This window comes from Armigeres subalbatus, chromosome 3 (assembly GCF_024139115.2).
Source record: "Armigeres subalbatus isolate Guangzhou_Male chromosome 3, GZ_Asu_2, whole genome shotgun sequence".
Taxonomy (NCBI): domain Eukaryota; kingdom Metazoa; phylum Arthropoda; class Insecta; order Diptera; family Culicidae; genus Armigeres; species Armigeres subalbatus.
This window is the reverse complement of record NC_085141.1, coordinates 122,760,563-122,787,951: the sequence shown is the minus strand read 5'-3', so window position 1 is coordinate 122,787,951 and position 27,389 is coordinate 122,760,563. Positions and strand designations below refer to the sequence as shown.

Sequence of the window (27,389 nt, the reverse complement as noted above, 5' to 3'; positions counted from 1 at the left end):
AGAAGTTATGCTTCGTCAAAAAGTTACACACACATACTTAAACATGCAACTGTCATCGTCATTACCAGGGGGCTACCACTACTTCATGTCAACAGAACTGTCACTTTTAAGTTTAATTCTCCAAATGAGACAGATCCTAAAATATCTTTTAGCTACACCACAAAAACGAAAACGACTGATTGAATATAATCATTAATGGTATGTTGGACTCCGTATACCAAATAAACTTATATAAGTTTGCTTAATCCTATATGCAAAGTTGCACGTTGTTCTAAAAAAAAATGTTTGTTTTTCTGCGACACAAAAGAGCTGTCAAAGTTTTAATTATTGTTGTTATTTTTGCGGTGAAATAAATTTGTAAAATGACATTTTACGTGCACACGTAACTGCAACTGCTTCAGAAAATTCAGCGAGTGGAAAAAATCCCATAGGATAACAATCTTAGAAATTAAGAAATTAGTGAGAAAGCTGTAAAGAAATCTCGAAAGAAACAGAGAACAAAATCGTGTAAATAGTATAGAAGCAGTTAAGAGGAGTGTAAATAGTAAATTAGCAATTAAGTGAAGTGTAAATAGTATAACTAGTAGTTAGTAAAGTGTAAATAGTAGTTTTAAATAAAAAGAAACTGTAAATAAAAAGTGCAAATAGTCGGATAAGTGTAAATATTAGCATAAGAATCTGTTGAGAGTAGTTAAGGAAAAATGTATAGTAAAAGAATGATGACGAGGCAAACAGTGAGCGCCACAACGAACCCAAAATCAAAGGAAATCACAAGGTCGAAGAATCCAAGAACAAAAATGACAGGACAAGCGAGTGAGCAGCCGGTGCCACCCACAGATGTATTCTTCCTGGAGCCGTTGAAGTACGAGGAACCGATCCCACAACACCCAGCTTCAGTAGGAAAATTTTTGGTGGACTCTGGATTCCGGAAGTGCAAGGAAATAACAAAAATTGGAAAGTTCCGGTTCAAATTGCAACTGGATGGTAGAGTTGATCCCACCCAACTGTCGAAAATAAATTTGGCGGCAAGAAACCTCACTCTCTACACCCCAAAAGTTCAAAACCAAACCATCTGTTTCGTTCCCAATGTTCCTTTGGATTTCTCTGACGAGGAACTGACAAACGAAATTGCCACGGAGTTCGCGGTGCACAAAGTCGAACGGGTGCTGAGGAAAGACGAACAAGGACAGCTGAAACCTACCCGAAACATAAAAGTTACCGTTCAAGGTACTGAGATACCAAGGTCGGTGAACATTTTTGGCGTAAATTTCCGGGCGGAAATGTACATTTTTCCGGTAAAACAGTGTTCGGCATGCTGGAAATTCGGACATACTCAAAAAAAATGTGCCGGGAAACCAAAATGTAGGATCTGTGGGCAGGAGCACCATCCTGACGGTGAATGCGAGACCCCCCCCTTCTGCGTCAACTGTAAACAGGAACACGCATCAAATAGCAATACATGTCCAGAAAAGGAAAGAAGAAAGAAGATCGTGAAGGAAATGCAAACAAACCGGGTGCCGTATGGTGAGGCTGAAAAGTTGTACCCAAAGACGCAAAACCGTTTCGAAGGATTGGTAGACGAATCAGACTTCCCCGAAGTAGGCGCCCTGACTCAAACACAACACATACTCTTTGGCACGCGCCCAAAAAGATTAATGAGGGGAGGAGGTACAAATGGGCCGAGAAACGACACACCGGAGCAATTCACCCAGTCTACTCAGTTGAACCCCAGGGAAAGCTACAGTGCTGTTGTGAGAGGAAATCCCCATAGGGTCACAGAAATCGAGAAGTTCCTGGCACGATTGAGGCAAGATGTCCTACGTCTGTGTCAACCCCAACTAGGACTGGAAGCAATAATTGAAATACAGAGGAAGTTGAGTCATAGGATCCAACAACCCCGAACAGAAATCGAGACGGATGAGCTGCTAATCGAGGTCAGCATGGAGCTACAAAGACTAATCCAAGAGGGAACACAAGACACGGAACAACAGAATAATTCACTCAATCGAACCAATGGACCGTAAAACTTTCAAAATCATCCAACACAACATTCAAAGCATACGAGCAACCGAGAAAAAAGAAGAACTCTATACATGCATGACCTCGAAAAACATTAAAGCAGCTTTGCTACAAGAAATTTGGCTAAAGGACAAAGAGCCTTTCTACTTCAAACATTATCAACTTATCTCCTGCAGACGTCTGGAAGGATACGGCGGTGTGGGAATACTAATTAGCGAAGACATCGGATTCGAAATCCTACCCTTCCCAGAGTTTAATTCACTCGAAGTAGTTGGTGTAAAAATAACGAGAGGTTTCGACCCCGTCTTTCGAATATCGGTCTACCTACCACCCACAGGAGTACCATCTAACAACTACAAGACAGAACTTGAAACCTTTTAGAATTGGTTAACGAACTGAATGGCGAGGTGATTATAGGTGCAGATTTCAACGCGCATCATCCTTCATGGAGCCCAGAATTCCCAGCATGCAACCGCGGTAAACTTCTCCGTAGCTTGATCGACCAATCGAGTCTGGTCCTACTCAACGACGGAACACCAACTATGATCAACGCACCAGGTGGTAGAGATTCAGCAATCGACCTCACACTCACAACTACGGGTCTGGCGAGAAAAACTAACTGGACAGTACAAGAAGAGGAATTTGGTAGCACATATGACCATCCGCCTGGAAATTGGTCATGAAATCCCGAAAAACGAAAAAACCTTCACCAAAATCAATAAAAATAAATTGATCGAGGAATTAAACAGCATCAGACCGCAGTTCTTGTATAACCCTGAAGAAATGGTTACAACGATCGAAGCGGCAGTCAAAGCCTCTTCTTACACCTTCAAGAACAAAAAAATCAACTTTCTCAAACCTTGGTGGACGAAAAACATCGGAGAATTGTATGCAGCAAAGAGAGATGCACTCCGAAACTACAACCGGAACAAAACGGAATCCAACTTCATCTTTCTAAAGCATGAACGCGCTCGTTTCAAGAAAGAAGTAAGGAAGACGAAACGAACGTATGTGAGAGGACTAACTGAGAAAATCGACGAATCCACACCTGCTAGGCAGCTATGGAACCTGGTCAAAGGAGTGGACACTGCACTGACAGGGAAATATAAGAAACTGGTGGATCTGACGGACGATGAAGGTTTGAACTTCATGGAGCTGTATTTTGGAAACAAATTCCGTCACCTACACTTACCGAGGACCAATACTGAGAAAGACCTAGAGGGATACGAAATGGCACTAAAAGATGAAGAGATCCTCCGAGTGTTACAAAAGAAAAACACACTCTGCACCTGGACCAAACGGTTTTTCATACGATGTGTTTAAACAACTTAATCCGGAAATGCAGCGGAAAATCTGCGAAATGTTAAGTCGAGTCTTTGTTACCGAAGAAATACCAGAATCATGGTGAACTACGGAGGTAAGACCGATCCCAAAGAAGCCAGGAGAAGCCATACAAATAAACAACATGCGACCTATAGCCCTGATGAACATCGAAATCAAACTAATAAATTCCGTCATTAAGGACCGTCTGACAGAAATTGCGACCTTGAAACAGCTAGTTCCACAGCTTTCTTTCGGATTCAAAACACATGTCTCGGCATCCACGTGTGAAAACTACGTGGTAAATGCGATTCATACCGCGAAAAAATCGAAAAAGGAGGTCTTTGTCGTTTTTCTGGATGTTAGTAAAGCGTACGACTCGGTGAACACCAGTACCTTGTTGGAAGTCCTGACTAAGGAAAAAATACCAGACAAACTAATTTCCAGGCTGTTCGAATACTTGAAAAGTCGCAAAATGCGACTAAGGACGGAGTCAAATATCATCGAAACCGAGATCTCAGAGGGCTTACCGCAGGGCTGCCCCCTGTCCCCCTTGCTCTTCAACCTTTACACATCTTCTCTGCATGAGCTCTCCACGGAAAATGAGGTATTGGTTCAATTTGCGGATGACTTCGCAACGATTGTAGTAGCAGACACGGTCGAGGAAGTTGCGGAAAACTGCAATATCTTTCTACAAAAAATCTCCGACAAACTGACGTCCCTCAACTTGGAAGTAAGCCCGCACAAATCAGCTGTAATCCCGTTTACCAGGAAACATGTCGACCATATAAGGATTAAGATGAGAGGAGCAAATGTCGAATTAGCAAATACGCATGCGTACCTAGGGTATGTGTTAGATCGTAACTTGTCGCACAGAAAACATATTGAGTCAGTAGTCGAGAAAGCTGGGAAAAAAATAGGTCTAATGAAGATGCTATCAAGGAAGTCCAGTGGGGCCAATCCCGAAACGCTCGTGAAAATAGGAAATGCACTAATCCGGAGTAGAATGGAATACGGAGCATCAGTCTACGGGAGTGCAGCAAAAACCAACCTTAACAAACTACAAGTTATGCAAAACGCTTACACACGGAAGGCAATGAACCACCTTAACAGCACCCCCATTCACGTAATGCTAACGGAAGCAGGGCAACTGCCGATCGAACAACGCATCGAAGCCCTGACCAAAAGAGAACTCATCAGAACCATGTGGTACCAAACTCCACTAGTGGAATTCATAAGTAAAACTTTAGACAGAGAAATTGGAAACGAATCATATCTGACAGAAACAGCAGACAAACACGCAGACTTGTTATATCAAATCCACCCATCTGACCGAGAAATACCCTATTTCAAAAGAATGCGTTACTTTGAGCGAGTGGAGTTTGATAGGATCATCAGGACAAAACTATCGGAAGACCAACCAAAGAAGAATCATGGAAATACAGCACTGTGGCAAGCGCTTTTCCGAGAAAAAATGCAGTCAACATACCAGCAACACAACAAAGTCTATACCGATGCCTCCAAAACAGCTACGGGTACTGCATTTGCAGTCTTCGACGAAACCGACGGAACAGTAATCAGTGAAGGTATTAACAAGAATTTCACCATCACGAATGCCGAGCTACTAGGATCCTTAAAGCAGTGGAGTTGATAAAGGAAAAAGGCTACAAAAGGCAGTGATCCTCACGGACTCTAGAAGTGCATGTGACATGCTACTCAACCAGCAAACATTGGAAGAAAACTACATCGCAGCAGAAATCTACAAAGAATTCTATGGCACCCGTGGCAACACAATTCGAATCCAATGGGTCCCAAGTCACAACGGAATAAACGGAAACGAAATAGCCGACGCAGAGGCCGTAGCCAAATCAAGAGAACCCCAAACCTATTTCAACGGAATAACGATGAACGATGCCCTGATAGTAAGCAAAGATGAAGTATGGGAAGAATGGACTAGGAAGTACAAGACACTTTCGGAAGAGAAAGGAAGCTGGCACTATCAACTTCTCGAACAACCCACCAAAACCATATGGAACAAAAACCTTGCACTCAACCCAGAACAACTAAAAACCCTAAACAGAATTAGAACCGGCCACTGCCTAACTAAAGACAAAAGATTTAAGTGGGGGTGGGAGATTGATGATCAGTGTGAATGGTGCGACACCACGGAAGACCTACAACACATTCTGTACGTGTGCCCAAAGTACAACCATAGCAGAGTAGACTACCCAGCGTTGGAATACATGAAGCCCCTCCAAGATATTCTACGGGAAAAAAATGAAGAAGATCTGAAACAGATTGTACAGTTTCTAAACTCCAACAAGATACACATCTGAACACAAAGTGAGAAGTATTGAACACCATGCAACAAACCCACCACAAAACTACAAAAAGAACAGAATAAAACCTACTACTACAAGGCGGAGGCAAGATGGACCTACGGTGGTCTTAGCCAGTCGGAAAGACAAAAACAAAGAAAAAAAAAAAAAAAAATTTGTAAAATGGCCCTTGTGAGCGCTGTAAAATCCGGATTATTCCGAATAAGTAATACAGTAGCTAATCATACTCGTACATTTACTGTAACAACTGTGAACAATCTAAAAGAGAGTAAGTATCCTAAATAAATTAAGTAAAACTATGCTCCTAATACCAACTTTCGCAGTCAGAGAATCCACCCAGAAGAATTCGCTGGTCATCAGTGCAGAGTATGTCCCATCGCCGCGAGCTGATCAGATGCTGAAAGCGGTGACAGAAGCCGGATGCGTTGGCGGGCAGCGATTCTGTCCACAGTGCAGCTTGGGTTTGGACATCAAGCACACGGACGTGTTGATTCTCAGCCAGTATCTGCGTAGCGACGGATGTATGCTGCCTCGTCGGGTGACTGGATTATGTAAGCGTCAGCAGCGACGAATCGGCTCGCTGGTAATCATGGCGCAAAAAGCCGGACTGATGCCGAATATTGGCCCATCGTGGAGCAAAAAGGATCCCAAAAAGCGATACCAGTGGAAGAAGTACAATAAATATTTTGACGAGAGTACTATCAAATGTTAGGGGGAGTAGCTGTTTATATATTGGAATAAAATAGTGGATTTGGAAACAACAAAAGGCCCATTTTCTGTCTTGAATTTATTTCTGAAAAGATTTTACGAAATTTCTGACACGGTGAGTTTTGGAATCAATCAGAGCTTGCTCTAAGACTTGTATCAAATGGACCAAACTAGTTGGGTCGGTTTGCAGCAGGACTTCTTTCCGAGTGGCGCTACGTTCGTCCGGTTCGACCAACTCGGATGACTGGAGACACTCCTTATGTTCGTTGACCACCTCGCTGTCCAGATGCAGCTTCATAGCAATGATGGGTGTGGCTTGCTTGTTTAACGATCTGGAGGCCACCTTCGCTTCTAGTCGCCATTCCAGATCCCGAAAGTGCAACTCACTGTCCGGGGAATGTTTTAAGATGTTCTCCACCAGGTTCCTCTTGCTGCTGATGAACTGCCACAGGATAGCGATCTGGCCATCGGTGAACTGGAGGGTACTGAGCGTTTGGAACTGTTCTTCGGTGATGTGCAGCTTGGTGCAATCGATTAGAAGACATACAAGCGCTTCAACGCAGGACTTGATAGTGTCGAATGTCGTATCCAATTTTTCTGCAACGATGAACCAGAGTGAAACTACGAAGTTGTAACATGTTGATAGCGATTCGAATGTTTTGCTTACTTGCAGCCACGGAACATTTTTTCTCGTTTATGCCATTGCTAATGTATTCGATGGCCAATTTACAAAACTCGATGAGCACTGTGTGTAAAGGAAATATTGATAATGTAGCTATAATTCGACAATTTTAGTCGAACGAAATGGCTCTCACCTTCCTCGGGTTGACCTAAAACGAATTTGAGGTGTTTGTCTTGTCCCTGTTTAATCAGGTGAGCCATAATGCACTAAATTTATTTATTTAAAACACTTTCGCAAAAAAAACATTCACAGGCTCAACATTTGAAAACATCCTATACATATAATAGAGCTTTGAATTTTTCTGCACTGAAAAGAGCATTGTTTGTTTAAATTAAACATCGACAGATTTGTATTGAGACGTGTTTTTTTACTATGATGTAGAAATCAATATTTAACATTGTTTTACCACGTCTTACTTTTTTAGGTTTTTAATTTTGTGATTTTCTATTTAAATGTAAGGTTATAAGGGGCCGTCCACAAAGTACGTCACGCCTCTAGGGGGAGGGGGGGTTCTGAGCAGCGTGACGATCCATACAAAAATTTTGGGGGTTTGTTACAAAAAACGTGACGAAGGGGGAGGGGGGGTTGAAAATCTCCAATTTTTGCGTGACGTACTTTATGGATCTTCCCTAATCTGTTATATATAATCATAGCAACAAAAAAACTTTCTTATTAAGGTTCCCCCAAACACACGCGACGCGACAGTCGCGACGCGATTCTATCGCTTGGCGACAGCGATTTTGTCGCCGTTGGTATGAAAGCGTATAGAACTTGCCTGCAGTGACTCAACGATAGAATCGCGGCGATCAGTTGTCGCCGTCGCGGCGATGAAATCGCTTAGGTCTGGGAGATTTTATTCCATTTGCTTAACTTTTCAAAAGGACTTAAGAAGAAGACTTAAAATAATGTTATTATTCATGAATTAATTTGAGTACTGCAATCAAAAGCTTTCATAATGTTTTTCTGTTGTTAATGCTCGATAATATAGCTCAAGATAAAAGATATTTTAGTTACCAGATAAAGATTGTCGCTGTCCGGAACATCTTTTGCTGGCGAGGATAGGGGTGCTAAATGTCAAAGAAGGAAAATCCATATATGGATCGTATACGATTTGACAGCTTGGTACCCAACATGTTCCGGACAGCAGAACAAAGAGAACCGAAGCGACAATCTAAATCAAGCTCTATCTGGTAAAGAGCGAATGTCGCAAGGGAGAATTCTCTTCGTCAACTTCCCCTCATTTGAATAAAAGTGACAAGCAGAGGATTTCTTTGTAGTTTATCACCTCATAATGCAAGTTCGCATTGTTTTCTACTGCTTGTCACTTTTATTTAAAAGAGGGGAAGTTGACGAAGAGAATCCTCTCTTGTGACATTCGCCCTTATTCCAGATAGAGCTTGAAATATCTTTTCTCAAGATGGTCACTTCCGCATATCTCTGAAAACAGGATCTCTATGTAGCGTATGTCAAACAAAGCGACTTGCACAAATTTTGTTGCTTTCATTTTTACACCGGTTTTAATTTCATTTCGATCGAAATTTAACCAATTTAACGGAGATTTACATAAAATGAGTCTCAATTTTGGAGAAATCGTAGAACCATCAACCCGTGCCTTCTGGGATGACTACGATGAGGGAGAAGAAAATCTAACACCCCTTCAGCCGTAAGTAATTTTTATTTTTACCAACCAAATTAATTTCCGTGGAGCCTAAATTTCAGCCTCGAATGGGAATGGTTGAACGAGGATAACGTTGAGCAACAACCGGCCAGTATCAAACACCTGTTGATACTGGAGGGGCCGAGGATTTCCGCTTTTGCTGGCACCGCTGTGCTGAAAGGAAGATCGCCCATTTGTCAGCTCAACAGCGGAACAATTAGCGTTTACTACGTCGTAGAGAAGGGCTTGCTGGTTTGCGTTTCGGAGGAACAGGATTTGAACGCATTCGGGAGGGCGACAGAGAAATTGGCCAATTGGCTGGACAAGGCCGAGGAAGTGATTGCCATTTCGTTCCAACCGTCGGTGATGCACAAGGGAACGACGGGCAACGATTCGGAGCAGGTATGCTTCATAAGAAGCATAAATGGGCAGCTGAGCAAAATTCAAAAACTCGAGGCACCCAATGTTATCACGGGACTGGCTGGCGGGGCCCTGAGTTACAGGAAGTTCAAAGATCAGAAGGCATCCGTTTATGTGTGCTTTTTGGATTCGTGTGTACTGGACTCTGTTTCGGCCAAACCAATCCTTGGATTGTTGAAATCATTGTCAATCGATTGCGACGATTCCTATCAGCTGAAATTCAAGGTTGGTTCGAATTTGTATTTGTGAATAAATAAGCTGAGATTCTTAAAATCCTATCGGTTTATTTTGCAAGCATAATATCTCCTCCCTGGACAAAGGTTCAACAATTAAACAATGTCATAGTTGGTTCAGATTTGATTACCAGCGAGGAGGAATTGTCTTGGTAGGACTGCTTCCAATGCTCTTCACAGGAGCATCTGAACCACATTTATTTTGTGTTCTCCAGCACCATCTGCCACTGCATGCACGAGAGCATGGTTCTGAAGATAAGTTGGTATGAATTAAATTGATGAATTCCCAGTTGAGTCCATCCAATGTATCTAAGCCATATAGATGAATGTGTTGATATCGTCGTCGTCCCGTCGCATGTACTTGTGCTCTATCAGCCACTCGAGCTGTTCCTTGATCATTTTCTTTGACGGTAGGAACATATTTTTGAGGATATCCACTAACTCGGCCTGAAAGTCAATGATACGGTTCAATACCAAGAAACTTATTTTAGCTAATATGTTGATACGTACCTGCAATGCAGCGTTGCTCAGTCGTTTTCGCATCTTCATGATCTTTATGATGGCCTCCTGTGTGCGAAGTATCCGCAGCTGCACAATTGATTGATTGTCTTCCTGTTGGGATCGTTCAGTGCTCAATTGTAACCGCCCGACCAGATTGACCTTTCCTCGCCGCTGTGGCTTTCCGTTTTTGATCAGCGCGAATTCCTGATTCACCCAGAAGAGGGTGTTCTCGACGAAATCCTTTGGATTAGCCACCACCGGATCATACGAAAGCAACTGTCGCTTTAGCTTTGGGAATGCAACCAAAGACCAAAGTGTCCGGCGCAGTTCCGGATCGGGAAGCTCCGTTGCCAGGCGCAGGTTTTCGTAGGAAACTTTGTCGTTCGGGCGTTGATTCCAGGCAAATAGCACCGCCATCTGGAAGGTGGTTACATCCAGATCGAACCGTCCGGAGTTGTTCGCGAAGGTGATGGTTCCGTTGCTCATGTGATGATACCAAAGCAGCTTTCGACCGGAATGTTTCTTCTTGTAGAATTCCTCCACCTCGGGAATGTAGTCTTCGAGCTCGAGCGGTAAACTGACGGATACCCGTTCGGAGCCACGCGCCCAAGCTCCGGCGTTTAAGATTTTTATGTTGATGGCATCGTGTCGTGTCGTTTGGGAGCGGAATTGTGTATTCAAATCTTCACTAACCTGCGATAAGAGGATCAAATTATTTATTTAAAACAATTAAATTTCTGTCAAAAGTAACAATAGTACGTCGCATACGTTCATACTGACCTTTATATCCTGGAACATCCTAGCTAGTTTATTGACGTAGTCAGCCGGCATGCCGACCTCCCGTAGCCATTCTACCATGTCTTCCTCTTTCTCACTATCCGCACTTGAATCGAGGATCAGTCTAAATAATAGAAACGAAACAATATTACTGTTCTAATATTTATCTACCGGAAACCGCAAACCTACCTTCTAGTCAGATGCGCCTTGTGATAGCGCATGAAAACGTCCTTATTGCTTATGTATTTGAGCACCAACAGTACGTCCTTCAGGCGAGATTCGATTTCCTCGGTGGTGAGCCGCTTGCTGAAAGGTGTCCTCCGTAGCAGCATATCACAGTAGTTGGCCAACAACTCCGGACATTTTGATTCGGGAGTTGCCGACTTGATACCGCGTGCCATTGCCGTAGCCGAAGTCGGCAGTTCCAGCTTGAATACCGTAATATCATTGACCACCGTCTTGAATGCCTTGTCACGTGCCGTCAGAAACCGGGGATCATCGTTGAAGGCTTCCTTAACCAAATTACTGAAACGGCGAAATAATTCTAGCAGTCTTTCAACGTACTTTTCCGAATCCTGGGTTATGACATCGGCCGCGGCTACCATATCTGCCAAACCTGCCTGCACAATGTGATTTTCCAGATCGCGAAGCATGGGATCGACCCCACCGGCCACTCGATCCAGCAAGCGAAACATTAGCTGCAATCGTTCTGTTTCTCGGCCTTCTATCAAGGGAGGACATTCCGCAAGTAACGTTGGTAAATGATCGCCAATCAGCACTGTAACGCAACATTGCGCCAGAGCGGTTATGCTGCCTGGTTCCAAGTAGCGTTCAGCACGTGCTTCCTCCTCCCGAAGCTTTGCATCGGCATATTCCATGAAGCTCTTTACCCCGTCTGCCTGTAGCTGCTCACTGGCTTTCAATCGGTAAAATGCCGACGTGGCTTGCAAATACGCTGCTTCGAAGTTCTCCCGATAGATTTCCAATTTATCTTCCGTGTTGGAACAAAGATTAACGTAGCTTTCGCGAACGCCGATCACCAATTGTGAATCAAACGCTTCGCCGTTTCGCTCAGCATGCACCAGCTTCATGGCCGAATCCTGCAGGCGATGTTTTATGTTCATGAAAATGCTCTGATTCCACAGGTCCAGCATCAGCTTCCGCACGATACTATCGTCCGAATGGTTTGATTTTTTCGAGGAACTGCTACTCGAGTTGTGCCCGGATGACTGACTTTTGCCCTACAAGATAAAAATGGAAATGATATGGCATTTGAGTGATATCGCAATCACGCTGCAGACCCACCTGTAAAGCATTTTCCAATTGCCAAAACGGCAGTGGCAAATAGCTGCTCTGGGTGAAAAATTTCCTCCATTCAACGATGTATGCCTTCAGTAGAGCCTGCTCCTCACGTTGCGCCAGCACCCGACTTTGGGCCTGCTTAATGAACGTCACAATGTCCTCTTGCAGGCAGTCATGTATCTTTAGCGGTCCCTTGTCGTCCCATAGGCACACCAGGTGCACTGCATAGAATAGCTCCTGCCATTCGGAATGTGTGACCGGTTCCTGCTTGAGAAGGTTTAGCACTATCGGTCGCATTTGGGGCCATTTCTCCTCGAAAGACGTCTGGTTGTTCTGGAATAGAAGAAACCAGAAATTAGAATGACATCTAATAAAAAAACTGAATAAAGAAAACTGAATTTGAAGACGAGTAACCTTCTCAGAGCTCATTAAGTAAAACTGTTTGGCGAAACAAATGAAAAATGAAAGGCAAATCGATAACAATTCGCTAATTTAATTAAAACAGAAAAAGACTTTCCCCGTGAGGAAACTTTTACCCATTCTGTCATTCTAATACCTATGCAGTGTGTTGCGCTTAGCCGATTTGTCTCAATTTTTAGAATTTTTGTTTTTGCAAAGCCTTACTTACTTTGTCTAGCATAATAAGAGCTTGTCCATTATCCTTAATTCCAGGGTTTGAATCCAAAGGAGAATGAGAGAATCTCTCACTTATACCCATGCGATAGGTAGCATACCGTGAGAGACGTTTTTCGGTAGCTGTTACGATAATGAACTGATTCGGGGGCTACAACCCATGATAAATTTCTTTCAATAAGCCTCAACTGCGGGGGGCACCGGTTCTGATTATGCATTTCAACTTGTTTTACACAGCTGTTGGAAAAACATACGGTCCCCAACATGAAAAATGAGCGTAAACAAAGCGTTTCATCAAACCTCATCGGTGAGGGCCGCCTATCCGAATCAGTTTTTTTTTTCAACCTGTATATACAACAAGGCTGGTAGCGATGAATACCGTTCAAAATAGTGACTTTAGTGACCACCGATGACGAAAAAGTGACCAAATAGTGACTTTCAGTTGCAGAAAAAGTGACCAAATGAAATGAAGTGAAGTTTTGAACCGGGTATAGAGCTATAATTCGTAGATTACTAGTGTTTCATTTTCAAAACGCAACAAAAGCATGAGGATTACTGCTATTGGATACGCCCATCCACATCATAAGGAGGGAGAGGATGAATGTAAGAGTACCAAGAGTACCAACTCTCATAAGTACCACGAAGTTGAGGATGGTATTCCTTGGATCAGTCAGGAGCTAGCAACCCAAGTAACCATAAGCACTATATTACGGCCACTATACGACTGTTCAAAAACATTAACATTAAGATAGCACTATATGGCTGATTTGGCGAAATATAGAGCTTTATTGGTTACTTGGGAATGTGGCCATGGTACCTCATATTAAGTAACATACCATAAGAAGGAATCTACCCAGCGTCACGGGAACGGTAGTGAACTACAAATTGTGTTTCAAAATTATGTTGATAATTACAACAACATTTGTTGTTCAACATAAGCTCGTAGTTTTCTATGTAACAGCCAAAGAATCATATAAAATGATCTATTTGATTCCTTGACGGTGAACTATTTGGACTCACAAAGCTTATAAATCTTTGGCAGGACCATTTGTTTGAGAAATATAAAATAATTAAAATAATGAAGAAATTTAAAAATACGATTTTACCTGTTATTAAACAATGGTATAACAATAAATTTAAATGAAGTTTTCGAGAGTTTGTTCTCGACTTGGTATTCTGAGGAAAAGTTTAAAAATCCAATAAAACGATGGTCTCTTATTACTTATTTGATGGGCTACAGCTCTTCGATGAACCTACGCCGAATGGAGTATCCTTCTCCACTGGACTCGATCCTGGGCCAATCGCTTCCAGTCGCCCTGAACATTGAGCGCCCTCAGGTCCTCTTCAACTGCAAAAAGCCATCGTGTACGCGGCCTTCCACGAAGCCTGCGGCCTCTTCCGGGTTCTCTACTAAATATTATCTTCGCTTGACGTTCTTCCGGCATACGAACAACGTGACCAGCCCACCGTAGTCTGCCGTGCTGTATAAGCTTAATAATATCCACCCCTTTATACACCTGGTACAATTCGTGATTCATGCGACGCCGCCAGATACCGTTCTCCTGTTTACCGCCGAATATTGTCCACAGCACCTTACGCTCAAACACTCCGAGAGCTCTCCGATCAGCCTCCTTTAACGTCCATGTCTCATGGCCGTATAAAGCCACCGGAAGAATCAGAGTAGTATACAGCGCGAGTTTTGTTTTCGTTTGCAGACTACGGGACTTAAGCTGGTTACGAAGTCCGTAATAAGCCCTATTTGCAGCTGCAATACGCCTTTCACCTCGCGGATAACATCTCGGTAATCTCGAGTTTTTTGGGTATCTATTCTTAATTGTTAATAAACGAAACCTTTTTATAAAAATGTAATATTTCTGAAATAATTTCAATCAAAAAGTTTTGAATCTAGTGGCTTGTGCTAGAATTACTTCTGACATAACTTGCTCTACATTTTTTAAATTGAGACTTCATCTCGAAGGGTCGCAAGGCTGATTTAACAATCATAAACGGATTTAAGGTCACTCCTGACAGCATCTAAGTTTCAAAGTGCTCGCGTTTTCGGGGGCACACCACTATGGAGGCGGCGGACAACTGTCATTTTTGTTGATTCAGCTTTGCTGACAGTTGTGCGTCGCTTCCGCATCCCCCGAAAACGCGACCACTTTGAAACTTGGATTCTTTCAGGAGTGACCTTAACAACCATCATCGACGCCCTTATCGCTCATTATTCTCCCTGACGCTGCGAAACATCAAAAATATTCTTTGTCATGTGATGAAACTGAGGCTGTTCACTGTCTTTGTCACCGGATGGTATCAACGATTACCAACAGACGTGGTTCTGATTTCCATACTCTTCAATTCTGTACTTTTTACTTGAGGTTAGTCTTTCGCATTTTAACAAATTCCATTCGTGAAGATCATAGTTGACATGAATCGGAAATAAACTCACGATTTTCACAACACACTTGGAACTTCTTTGGTGCATATTTCTCAAATTTAATATATTGCTACCAGATTCACATCTGAGTAAGCTGATAATAATAGGTAGGGGAAATGACGGCTTTGGCAGGTTTTGTTCTATTATTGTCAGGGGGGTTTTATATAACAAATTATGCTCAAATTTGGTCTAAACATTCATTGCATATCAAAAAATACTGTGGCCGAATTTCATAAAATTTGATCAACATAAACCCGCTTGACAATAATAGAACAAAACCTGCCAAAGCCGGAATTTCCCCTACTAAAGTTTTTATTTTGAACTTTTTTACAACAGGCAATGCAAAAATAGTGACTTTAGTGACCATTTTCCGAAAAATAGTGACTTTAGTGACTTTTGGATGCAAATAGTGACTTTTTAGTGACTAGACTCAAAATAGTGACCAAGTCACTAAAAAGTGACTCGCTACCAGGCCTGATACAAGTGCGATAGTTTTGCTCTCAAAGGGAAGAGAAGACCACCAGCTGTCATCGAGAGAAAAAGTAGAATCACCGACAAACCGACGTGCCTTCCCATATACAGTTCTTGAAATTTCTTGGCAATTACTCTCCTTTCATTACCTAGCTCCATCTGTGCGATGGTTTACACAACAGCTCTCACAAATGTGCGGGCAAATTTGGTCATGCACTCTTTAATTTATTTCATCAGCTTCCACATAATAATCAATATTCGATATTATAAATATCAAGAGTTTTATGATAGGATTCGTTAGCCAAATGAAAAACATTCGATTTTCAAAAATGTGTGTAATTATCGTAAAGACTTAAATGTCGATTTAAGCATCGAAAAAGATTTTCTATTACTTGGTTATTTTTATCTTCATCGCTGTGTAGATTGTTTGAAACGTGCATATAATGTTTACGTCCACCAGCTGGTGGATTGCGTGCATTTTGCTTTTTCTTTTTCTTGGCTTTTTCTATCAAAAGAACGTTAATGCCAGTAATGACAGAACGAGTTACTACACTCGGAGTAAAACTATTGTAATTTTTTTTGCCAATTTTGGAATCAGAGAGGCCCGTCGGTTTGTCGGTGGTAGAATCATTGAAATTTCCCACGGTGTGGTAGGCTTACGGCAGGTATTTTCGTCTTTCGTCATAGTCTCGAAAACCAATAAAAGAGACATTTTTTTGCCGAACTCATCCGTACCGAATCGTAAGTTTAGGATAAACGTTCTGCTAAAGTGTAGTTCTAGCAAATGGACGTTGCTTTCATAAGTTTTGGCCCATACGACGATGGACGAAAATACCTGCCGTGTCCCTATAGGAAATGAAGTATATTTTTGTTATAAAACAAAAAATTAAGGACTTTTCTCAAAAAAATCTTGGTTTACGGGATTAGAATTCCAAAAGCACACAAAATAGATATGATATCTCGATATACGATTGTATGGACAGGAGAACTGGTCGACTCGATTGGAAGACCTCTAGAAGGTTGTTGAACAGAAGCCCACAAAAAAACTTACGTAATTAGTGTGCGACCCCTACCCGGGAAGCGGAAATTGCACATTAACAGTAAATCGTGATATTGATAACAAAACATGATATTAACTAGTTTGAAATAAGAGTAAGTATAATTTTATAATACAGCCGATCTGATTATAACTTTAAAACACTTGAATTTGAGGCTGTATATTTGAAATGAATTATGAGAATTACCCACTCGAAAAAAGCATCTACAAACCAGTTTTTTTAAGCGTTTGTCGCGTTGGGAGGCGAACAATGTTGTCCTAAATTTTGTCCAAAATTTCGATTATAAACGATTATATATTCTTAATTCATTAAGTGCAACTAATAGAGGGATATTTGAATATTAAAAATGTCATATTAATCTGTCAAAAAAACACGCCATAGCCGCAGGAGCACGCGCACTGAAAATACTTTGGAGTATTTTCACTCTGAAGCGAGCATTATCTGAGAAAATAACGATATGTATCTAACAGAATAAGCCTTTCTTTATCAGAAAATGGAATAAGTTTTAGGGGAAACGTTTGCATTGTACAGATTTGAATCGCAAATCATTTCCTACCCTTTTTAGAAGAAAGGTTTACTGGAAATAATGTCTTAGCTTCCCTTTCACAGCAAAAGACTGTTAGATCGTTAGTTTCAGTACGAGAAAGTAAAGAAAACATTAGACATATGAACATTCTTTATGTAATTTTTTTAATGGCTCATCAATTGTAATTTTTTAAATAATTTCTCCCTAGGTCAACGGTTTCGCGCAATACAGGCACAGCTTGAAATCTGAAAATGTTCAGAAACAACGATAAAAATTTTCAATCAAAATAACTTTAATGTTTTTGTAAATATTTCGAATTCCATGGATGTGTTTGTATCTGCGTTGATACATTAGGATTACTTTTATGTGTGTCAATAAAAAAAACTTGAAAAAATCAATAAATTCGAGGTATACCAATTTTTCGGAAACTGGATTTTCAACTCGAATTTCAAAATAAGCATAAATTATTTTGATGCATTGTGAATTTCGACCTGTCTTTGTCTTTGTCAAGTGTTACTTCATACTGTTTTCTGTGCTTTGCAAACGTAGTGGAATTAAATGGAGAGTACTAATAACTCGTCTTAGACGGTTGAAATACATTGTTTTACATAATCAAAGCCCTATCAGACACTTTTAAAAATTTCCGGGAAATTTTTGAACAGCCTACCGGGAAAACCGGGAAAACCGGGAATTTATTCTGCCGACTAGAGCGGTCACCCTGAAACAAGTTAATATCATGTTTTGTATCAATATCACGGTTTCTACCCGGGTAAGGTACTCTTGATAAATTGGAAACCTTCAAGCGGTAATATTGTTGCGGCCAACAAGGATGAGATGAGTATTGAAACTATTGACAAAAGCATTCTAAAGCCACGCTGTCGGAAGAGAAAATCTGATCTTTAAGTCAACAATGAAGCATGGTATACATTCCTTAATGCAAGTGGTGATATTGTGGAAAAGGCTGGTAATGATTGTTGCGTATGTGCGATGGGAAAACACTCTTGATTTTATTGCGGATATTGCGGAAGGTTAGCAAAGTGACTATGGTAAATTTTATTTCGTAACACATCTGGTAAAGGTATCTACACAAGAATTTGGTTACAATTTGTTACACAAAATTATGTTTATAATTTAAACATCGATCAGCAAGTTCTACAGCATATTCCGTAAAACTTCAGATTGTATGTAAAATGACAGAATGATATAAAATGATCTAATCAAGGATGTTAACGATCATTCAGTAATTTGCGTTCGATCATTTAGTAGTTTGACAATAACACATTCCAGAAGCTGAATTTCAAATTATGTTGTATGGTGGACTTTTAGTGCGAAGGTTTTTCTACAACTCTGCCTAATGGTTCGTTGTTTGAATTCCACTAGTAACGGAGTTAGTAACTTAGACTAAATGATAACAAAATTCCAATCATTTAGTTTGAGTTACTGTAACTAGCGCTCTAACTCCGTTATTAGTTGAATTCTAATTACGAACCATTAGGCAAAGTTGTAGAAAAACCTTCGCACTAGAAGTCCACCATACAACATATTTTGAAATTCAGCTTCTGGAATGTGTTATTGTCAAACTACTAAATGATCGAACGCAAATTACTGAATGATCGTTAACATCCTTGGATCTAATTCTCGGGTACTTATTCAAAAGGACGTATGTGATTTTGTAAACAAAGATTCAAACGTCGATTTGTCCAATCTGATAGCACTCCCGACCATCACCACATACAGGAAGGGGAAGCCTTCAGCTACCTGTTAGTGGTGTCGGTTTGCGTGGGAGCGCCATCAGATTGGACAAATCGACGTTAGAATCTTTGTTTACAAAATCACATACATCCTTTTGAATAAGTACCCGAGAATTGATAATTCTTAGACAGAGAATTATTTGGACTCAAAGTTTTTTTAGTAGCACCCATTGTTTATAAAACTTAGAGAAATCAAAATTATGTACACATTTCTCCAGTAGCAAAGTAATTTAATAACAAATTTGAATACAGTTTTAAGATTTTAAACTCGATATGGCACCTAGGAAAGTTTTGAAGCTCCAATACATTAGAATACATTAGAAATATCGAATTTCTAGTAAACTGTAATTTCCAAAACGGGATACTAATGAAGTTATTTGGGAGGCTCGATTCAAAAAGATCTTTCAGAACTAGAGTAGGTAATTGTTCTGGTCATGGTCTGGTCTGGTCATATGGCTACCTATCCTTCTTCAAACGCAGGGCCGTTTAATTCTCCTACTTTGTATCTCTCCCTATACTTCTCATGTTTCAGCTAATCGCTGGAACTGGAAACCGATTCCATACTGCTTCAATTTTCTTGTAAACCTTCCACTAATTATTCTAGCAATCTGTTCTAAGTGGAAAAGAACAGAAACTCTCGTTTCCATTCGATTTATTTCGATCACATTGTCAACCCAATGCATTTATTAGCCATAGCTCCTAACTCCCAAATTCCAATAAAATTCCGCATAAATTGAGAAGTGCAGCGTCACTTTCTAGTTTTTTGCCTTTCTCATATACTAAGTATATTGTTTGTAAAGAAGCCTATAATCAAACATTTTTTTAAACAATTTCCTGCCTTAGTTCACCGCTCGCTTTTGTAAAGTCTGTTTTTACGCACAGTTGAAACGCCGTCTAGTCTGGCCTGTGCCTGAATATCTAGCTTCTGACCTATCCTTCTTCTCACTTCCTTTTTCAATACTATTATTGGATCGCGAAGGATCGCACGGCGGATTAAACAATCATAAACGATAAACCACCGTAATGTACTTTTTCGTCATCGACGTCCTTATCGCTCATAATTCTTTTTGACGTAGAAGATCCTAGCTCGACATTGGCGTTGTCATGTGATGCAGCTCTATCTGTTTTTAATGTTTTAATCACCGGAGGATGTTTTGGCTAACCGCTTTTGGTTAAATGAAAAAAAAAAGAACTGATTCCAATACTCCTCAATTCTGTACTCTGTACACGAGATCACCACTTCACAGTTTAACAAATCCCATTCATGAAGAAAAGATTATAATTGACCAGAATCACAAGTAATCTGCCGATTCTTACAATAAACTCGGTGCATTTTAGTGTATATTTAAATTTTATATATTGTTAACAGATTTACATTTGAATTGGTTGTACAAGTTAACTTCTGATCTTTTCCACAATTAGCGGTGCGGAAATAAATTGTGACTTTAGTGACTATTTGATGCAAATAGTGACTTTTTAGTGACTAGATTGAAAGTCACTAAAAAGTGACTCGCTAACAGCCCTGCAGTTATACTCCGGAATAGACTGGACTAGCTGAGCAATTTGATGAAAGACTGAAAAAACCTTTCTGGGTAGAATCTGTGTCGACGGCAGTATATCTTTTGGACTCTAACACGAGGGCATGAAGTCACACCAGAAAAACTTTGGAGCGGAAAGAAACCGAATTTATCGCATGTTAGAATTTTTGGTACAGAAGCCGTGGTACATGTTCTGAAAGCAAACCGAAAAGTTATCCAGAGCCGAGATGTAAGATTCATTGACGGAGGAGTCATTGATAACCGTACCTACATTGAATCGAGAAGTTCTCTTTGTTTGCTTGAAAAAGCATTATATAGTCCTCAATATTAGTTGCGTCGTTTACCTTGTAATAGTCCCGTCGAACTCAGTTTCGACAAAAAATAATTATTTAAAAAAAAAATTCTAAAAGGATCTGGCCGTACACTAATTACGTAAGCATTTTTGCTGGGTTTTTCAACCCCATCCCTCCCCCATGTAAGATTTTTCCCAAACAAATCTTTTTTTTTATTTATATGGAACGTAAGAAAATGGCAGACCCATCCTGGGGGGAGGTGCTTACGTAATTAGTGTACGACCCCGTATACACATTTACTCAGACTACAGCCAGAGTGGTCTTTGATGTACATAAAAGTCGTTCTCCAATTTCAGGGGTCCGCAAGTCGTCTTGCACCCAGTACATATTGGAATTTCTCATTTTCAATGAGAGATGTCACGCGATGTTTACATATCTTTTAATTTTAATATAAAGCACAACATCCTTTCAAGACTGCCTTTCATGCGAAATTGATCAAAGAGCTCACGATTTTTTCATTTGGTCACCTGAAATAGAAAAAGGCGCTTTGCTCTCTGTCTTATGATGATTACGATTATTTGCAGTACTGCTCGCTGCACACCTCGCCTTCTTGTGGTTGTCGGATCGTTGAGTAGAACCATTTTCATCGGATTACTGCCCGACATTCTGGTTACAGGTCCGGCTCACCGTAGTCGTCCAATTTGCGGAGTGTGCATCTTGTGGTTCATTCGTCTCCATCACGTACCGTCCGCCATATATGTTACGCAGGCCTTTGAAAACTTCAAGTGCGTGTTGGTCCTCCACGAGCATCGATCAGGTCTCATGTCCGTAGAGGACTACCGGTCTAATGAGCGTTTTGTATATAGTCAGCTTGATACGGCGGCGAACTTTAATCGATTGGAGTGTCTTGCGTAGTTCAAACTATGCGTCTTTTCTTGAGTACCGTTCCTAGTGCTGCGGTTCCGGTGCTGCCAATGGCGGATCGAATACGGTGCTGCCGATAGCGGATCGAATATCTCTCCAGCCATCTTCAAGCGAAGCTACGCCTAGTCTTCCATTGGAAGTGCCACTTCCAGCTGCTGCGCGTAGTCTTATGGGCTAGTCTAGTATGTTTGTTCCAGTTGATGATGCTGTAGTTGCGTTAATTGGCTTCCCCCCATTGACGCGTTGGCGCCATTTGATTGAGTGTGAAAATTATTCGATACACGCACGAAACTAGTGACAAAATTCGATGAAAATTGTTCTCTATGAGCTGCCGATGCTTTCGGTGAAAGAAATGACGTAAAAGATTGCATAATCTGGTTCATACGCCCAATCAATATCAGACCTGTCTACATCGAAACACGGCAATTATGTGACATCGTGACATCCCCTATTACCGTGGGGTTAAGAACGTGTCCACTAGGGTGGCTCAAATTAGTATGGGAAAAACTTTGTTCAATTTTTTTGATGGGCCGCTCTCTTATTCGGTTCTATTTGATGCCCCGATGCTCTGGACAAAATTTCAGCCAAATCGGTCAACGTTTGGGCGGTGCTAAACTTGTTGGAAGTTTATATGGAAAAATGTATGCAGAAACATCCAAAAACAGTAAATTGCAGCTGGACTACACAACTTACGATGAAGAACTATGATACTCATTCAGATCTTGGAGAATTTAATACAGAATGTTATGCAGAAAACCGCGAGAAGATTTGAGTTTGCCCGGCTAAGTTATTAGCATTTCTCTGCAGTGGGGTTTGAGCAAATTTCGTTTCTTTTACCTTTGAAAAGAAATAAATTCACCCCTACAACCCTCCAGTAAAATGCTAATATCTTTGCGTAATAAACTCTAATCTTCTCGCGGTTTTCAGCATAATATTCTGTATTTTATTTTACAAGAACTAAATGAGTATCATGGTTCTTGATCGTAAATTGTGCCGTCCAACTGCAAATCACAGTTTTTGGATGTTTCTGCATACATTTTTCCATATAAACTTCCAACGAGTTTAGCACTGCCCAAACGTTGACCGATCTGGCTGAAATTTTGTCCAAAGCATCAGGGCATCAAATAGAACCGAATAAGAGGGCGGCCCATCAAAAAATTTGAAAAAGTTTTTTTTGAGCCACCCTAGTGTCCACAATACATTGGCTATATTATATAAAATTTTATTTGCAACAATCCCTCATGAAAATTATGTTGCTTTTATCAATATTAAATACATTTGAAGGGAAAAATATGTTTTGTACTTCAACTCATAAAAAATAAAGAAAATAGTGTTCGACATTTGACTTGTACTAAATGTACTTAATACCGCGAACATCCAAAGACGATTCCAAGTACCGCGCAGAAAATTGCCTAATATCGTGCCATATCAAACGAGCTCGAATGATGAACTAAATAATTGAATCATATACAAATTTCAATTGAACTATTAAATAGGCCATACTAAAAAAACATCATATAAAATTACAATTTTACACAGATACCTACTGGAAAATGAATCATTTCCTTGGGAAGTTGTCTGACAATTTGTATTCAGATGAATAATACTCTACTTTTCTAAAGGAAACTATACAGGAAAAATATTTAATGAAATGATAACGTATTCTTATATGCTGAACGACACAATGAAGACGTTTTGTGTATTCATTAGATGTATATTGTATATCATCTTCAAGTATTCCAACAGAAGTTTCTGTTGTTTCAATAACTATACGATACTGTCTAGTCGTCTATGTATCCAATGTGTTAGTTACGTTTTATTTTTCTGAGTATCTACTTCACGGTATTAGGCACTACTGGCAAAAAAGATGGCCTAATCTAATACCGCGACAATTGTTTTGATACATAAAAGTGCATAAACAAGAATTTAAAATCCATCTTAGACGATGGAATACATATCACTAAAAAGAGCTTCAAATATTTTTTCTGAAGAACTTTAAATACCATATCAATACCCAGCTCATATTTAATAGCTGTAAAAATAGGCTCAATGAGATATTAGAAGCGAATATCATTAAAAAAATGAGTTACAAGACTTGGAAATATAACCATAATTTTATGCGTTTTGCTATGCGGATGAATAATTTTGAGTGGTCGAGCCATACATTATCACAATTATTTTTTGCGCTCAGTTTTCGTCACAAATATCCACAATAATTATTTGTCAACATTTTCTGCTATACATTTGTGCATTCCACCAAATAATGTGGTGTGTATGACAGACAGTACCTCTATATTGTTCAAATTGGATAAAATTCAGGGTATTTGGCAATACGCGGAATTACAGCAGGTCACGGTATATGCTGCAGTTTTCAAAATAAGCCGTCAGACTGTAGAACTTACAATAAATAAAGGCACTATCCAGTGCTGCCGGTGTCGACAATAGGGCCACTGTATGACGAATTGCAACCTAGTTGCGAAATACGTAAAGTTCGGAGAATTTCACCAGACCTTAGAGTGCACTCTACCAATACAGCTGCAGGACTTGGAGGTCAGGAAAAGTATGAGACTGGCCCCGAGGAACAATTCTGTGAAATTCAACAGTACCAGCACACCACCCCAAAGAGTAGGTAGCGATTTGAGCCAGCTTCTAAAAAGCATAACAAACACGAAACTCTCGTATTCTCAATCCAACTAGGGCAACTCAGCACTGCGAACAAAGGCGTAGGATTGCCAATCCGGACATGGCGAGTTCGATTCGCAGTCCGGTCTAGAATGTTATCGGGTGGGAAACATTCCCGACTCCCTGGGCATAGTGTATCCATTGTACTTGCCACATAAGATACATACCCTCATGCAATAGCAGGCATAGAAAACCTTTCAATTAATAACAGAAAATGCTAATAGAATAATAAGTTGAAAAGTAGGCCAAGTGCCCATAGAAGAAAAAGAAGTAACTCGTCTTATAACGAATGATGATATTATTGTTGTTAAATTGATTAGTTATATTGGTGTCTCGTTTAAAATATAAATATATTTCTAAAAAAAAAGTCATGACGAATAGTGCTTTAAACTTAACATGAACAATACAGCACTCAAGGCAAATCAAGGCCTTTCTCATGGCCACTCGTACAGTGGCCTAACGAAGGTCAGCATAATATTTACATACCTTCAGCATGATTATTTCTTCGTCCGCTTGTTATCGCCTTTCGCTCAGCAGTGACGTGCGCCTTCTAGTTATTCAACGTTTCACACCTAAATCCACACCGCAGGGCCAAGTTGTCTTTGTTGACCGGTCGCTACTTCCTTAAGATTTTTTCTTTCTACCGCGTCGTCGAGATTCAATATCTCCAATCCGATATACAGCTTTTATTTGCAGAGACGCATAATCGAGACACCGCGGACTGGGGTCCGACTTATATGTTGCTTCAATATTCCTCTTGATCGAATTATGAGATGTCGATCCAATAAAGGGATTTTTCTTCTGCTCCTCCTGATGAAAACGGCAAAGGGACAGGGGCCGTGGAGCAGAATGCTGTCGTAGCCGCAGACAATTTTCAGTGTTTATTTGACGAAGCGCTAGAAACCGATTACGATTTTCTGGATTTTGCAAGCAGCAGGTACTCGCATGATACGAATCATATAGAACCAGTTCTAATGCGTAATCACTAAACTATGTACAAATGCATCACTGCGAACCAACAAAACGGATAACTAGCCGATTCACAATGAATATGTAATAATTTTGCCTGAACACTGTGTTTGCCGCAGGATTATTTTTCGAAAAAACTTTCTAAAATTCATGTGACAGTTGGCTTGCCTGACAGCTCAGCTCGCTGAACTGACAAGCGACCAAGATAACTAAAGATGCGGTAAGGTTCAACTTGTATTGTGTGGATTATGTTTATGGATTTTGAACCTTTGGAACATATTCCCACAGAGAACAGACGTTCACCTTCGTTCGTGCATCAGTTCAGTTGTGTAAAGCTTAATTTGCACTGGTCATTTTGAAGTATGTCGTTATGCCCCCGCTGTGCGGTGCTAGTGTGCTGATAAATATGATGAAAATTTGCCGTGTTTTACATTTGTGTTCATTCTGAGCTGCCCCTCGGTGGTAGCACCATATACGCCATCGCTTAGTGAGATTGAGCTTGTATGTCGGGCAGTCTGCGTTGGCGGCGCTGAGATGCGATTTGAATCTTTACAATAGAGGTAATAAACTATAGAGGACGATTGTCGCTGCGGTTCTTTTTGTTTTCGTTCCCAAACATGTTGGGTACCTAACTGTCAAAGCGTACTGATTTTTCCTTTGTTGACATTCAGCGCCCTATCCTCGCCAGCAAAAGATGTTTCGCCAATGACGACAGCGACAATCTTCCTCTAGACGACAGCGACAATCTTCCTCTATAGTTTATTACCTCTATTATCTTTACACACGTTTTTAACGCAATTTTGTTCGAGCATCCATATATGTTCTTTTATATAGGGTAAAATGCCCAATAGTGGACCCCCTAGTAGCGGAATTTTGATCTTCCTGTCATAAGGCCTAAACATTTTCAACATATTAACTCTGTTGGATATCTAACAACAAGCTCTGCATCCCTTCTTTACGATATATACATAAAACACCCAAATACACGACGTTATTCGTTGAAATTAACATATTAAAGTCTAACTGAATTAGTCCTATAGTAGACCCCCTGGGGGTCCATAATAAGAAATTGCTTCCCTATAGTCGACACTTCATTTGATTTTCATGTCCCGTTTCGGGACGTTCTTCTTCCCTATTATGGACCCCCCAAAATATTCCTATAATGGACACTCTCGTGTTTATTTTTTATAGAATTGTAAAAAATCATCTAATTTGACTTTCCATAGCATTTCCAATGCATGTAATCACATCATAGGACTGTACGGTAGGTTTTCCCTATAGAATTTCATAGCAAAATGTTGACATTGTGCAGTAATAGTGCAAAACTGGCTGGAGGGTCCACTATTGGTTGGGGGTCCACTATTGGTCACTTTACCCTATATATATATATATATATATATATATATATATATATATATATATATATATATATATATATATATATATATATATATATGAATCAGGAGGTCATAGGAATGGTTGGTGCTACCCAGCAATTCCAATATTGTACTTCCAGTTGAAAACCGAAGTGAGCTCTCGCGACAATCGAGTTTTCTCCCGTTTCCTTTTGTCGCAACTACGTCGTGACTAGAACGCATCATGGCGCATGGCGAAGGCATAGATGCGCACTAGTCGCGATGTAGTTGCGACATCAGAAAATAAGGAAAAACTCAATCGTCGCGAGAGCTCACTTCGGTTTTCAACTGGAAGCACAATAAGACATTGATTAAAAATGATTCGATATTGTCTGTTTCCTTGGTAAAAAAACGCGCCGACCATTTTTTAGGAACTATCAAAATCGTCGCCAACATCTTTATTCTAAAATTATGTTAGTTTTATTAGGAAATAATGTCAATCTGCATTAAAAACAGGGCTCAATTTTGGGAAATAATTTGATTATTGAGTATATAAAATTTTGTTCACAGTTGATTTGACAGATCTTATGGCCATTTCTGCTGGCGACGATTTTGGCGTCAATTTGTTTTGCGACGATTTCAAATCGTCGCGGCCGATAAGGTGGGAAATTGATAATATTGCTTTTTGCATTGAAACTTTTCGTTTCGTCGTTGAAAACAATGACATTTGTCTTCAGCGACTGCTTCCCCGATAGACCTTTTGTACATGTTTACTGTCAAAACTTGCATTTGAC

The 27,389-nt window shown here is 40.3% G+C and overlaps 5 protein-coding genes across 7 annotated transcripts in view; 3 read left to right on the top strand and 2 right to left on the bottom strand.

Annotated features, from left to right (window-relative positions):
• The window catches only part of LOC134227125 (uncharacterized), a 197,099-nt gene extending 187,681 nt beyond the window's left edge, over positions 1–9,418 (top strand). The window contains exons 2-3 of one of the 2 annotated variants that reach the window (XM_062708409.1): positions 8,614–8,731; positions 8,788–9,418. In XM_062708409.1, the coding sequence (XP_062564393.1) occupies positions 8,637–8,731; positions 8,788–9,394 (702 nt within the window). In that variant the 5' untranslated portion in view covers positions 8,614–8,636 and the 3' untranslated portion in view covers positions 9,395–9,418. Of the gene's footprint in view, positions 1–8,529; positions 8,732–8,787 lie in introns of those variants that run through there. The other variant, XM_062708408.1, reaches the window with a different exon arrangement.
• On the top strand, positions 244–6,444 carry LOC134226347 (large ribosomal subunit protein mL66). 2 transcript variants are annotated; one of them, XM_062707067.1, is made up of 3 exons: positions 244–365; positions 5,844–5,946; positions 6,002–6,444. In XM_062707067.1, the coding sequence occupies exons 1-3, from the start codon at positions 363–365 to the stop codon at positions 6,388–6,390; spliced, it is 495 nt and encodes a 164-aa protein (XP_062563051.1). In that variant the 5' UTR covers positions 244–362; the 3' UTR covers positions 6,391–6,444. The 2 variants fall into 2 exon arrangements, with proteins under 2 accessions (XP_062563051.1, XP_062563050.1); XM_062707066.1 differs by lacking the exon at positions 244–365 and having other exon boundaries at positions 5,790–5,946.
• Positions 5,031–5,693, top strand: LOC134226346 (uncharacterized). The gene has a single exon (XM_062707065.1). The coding sequence runs from the start codon at positions 5,049–5,051 to the stop codon at positions 5,673–5,675; it is 627 nt and encodes a 208-aa protein (XP_062563049.1). The 5' UTR covers positions 5,031–5,048; the 3' UTR covers positions 5,676–5,693.
• LOC134226345 (COMM domain-containing protein 2) lies at positions 6,451–7,381 on the bottom strand. The gene is made up of 3 exons (XM_062707063.1): positions 7,202–7,381; positions 7,054–7,131; positions 6,451–6,983 (listed from the first exon to the last, which is right to left on the bottom strand). The coding sequence occupies exons 1-3, from the start codon at positions 7,266–7,268 to the stop codon at positions 6,466–6,468; spliced, it is 663 nt and encodes a 220-aa protein (XP_062563047.1). The 5' UTR covers positions 7,269–7,381; the 3' UTR covers positions 6,451–6,465.
• Positions 9,410–25,411, bottom strand: LOC134227124 (cullin-5). The gene is made up of 6 exons (XM_062708406.1): positions 24,758–25,411; positions 11,962–12,291; positions 10,846–11,897; positions 10,660–10,780; positions 9,889–10,572; positions 9,410–9,825 (listed from the first exon to the last, which is right to left on the bottom strand). The coding sequence occupies exons 1-6, from the start codon at positions 24,764–24,766 to the stop codon at positions 9,688–9,690; spliced, it is 2,334 nt and encodes a 777-aa protein (XP_062564390.1). The 5' UTR covers positions 24,767–25,411; the 3' UTR covers positions 9,410–9,687.
• Positions 25,412–27,389: the final 1,978 nt, after the last annotated feature.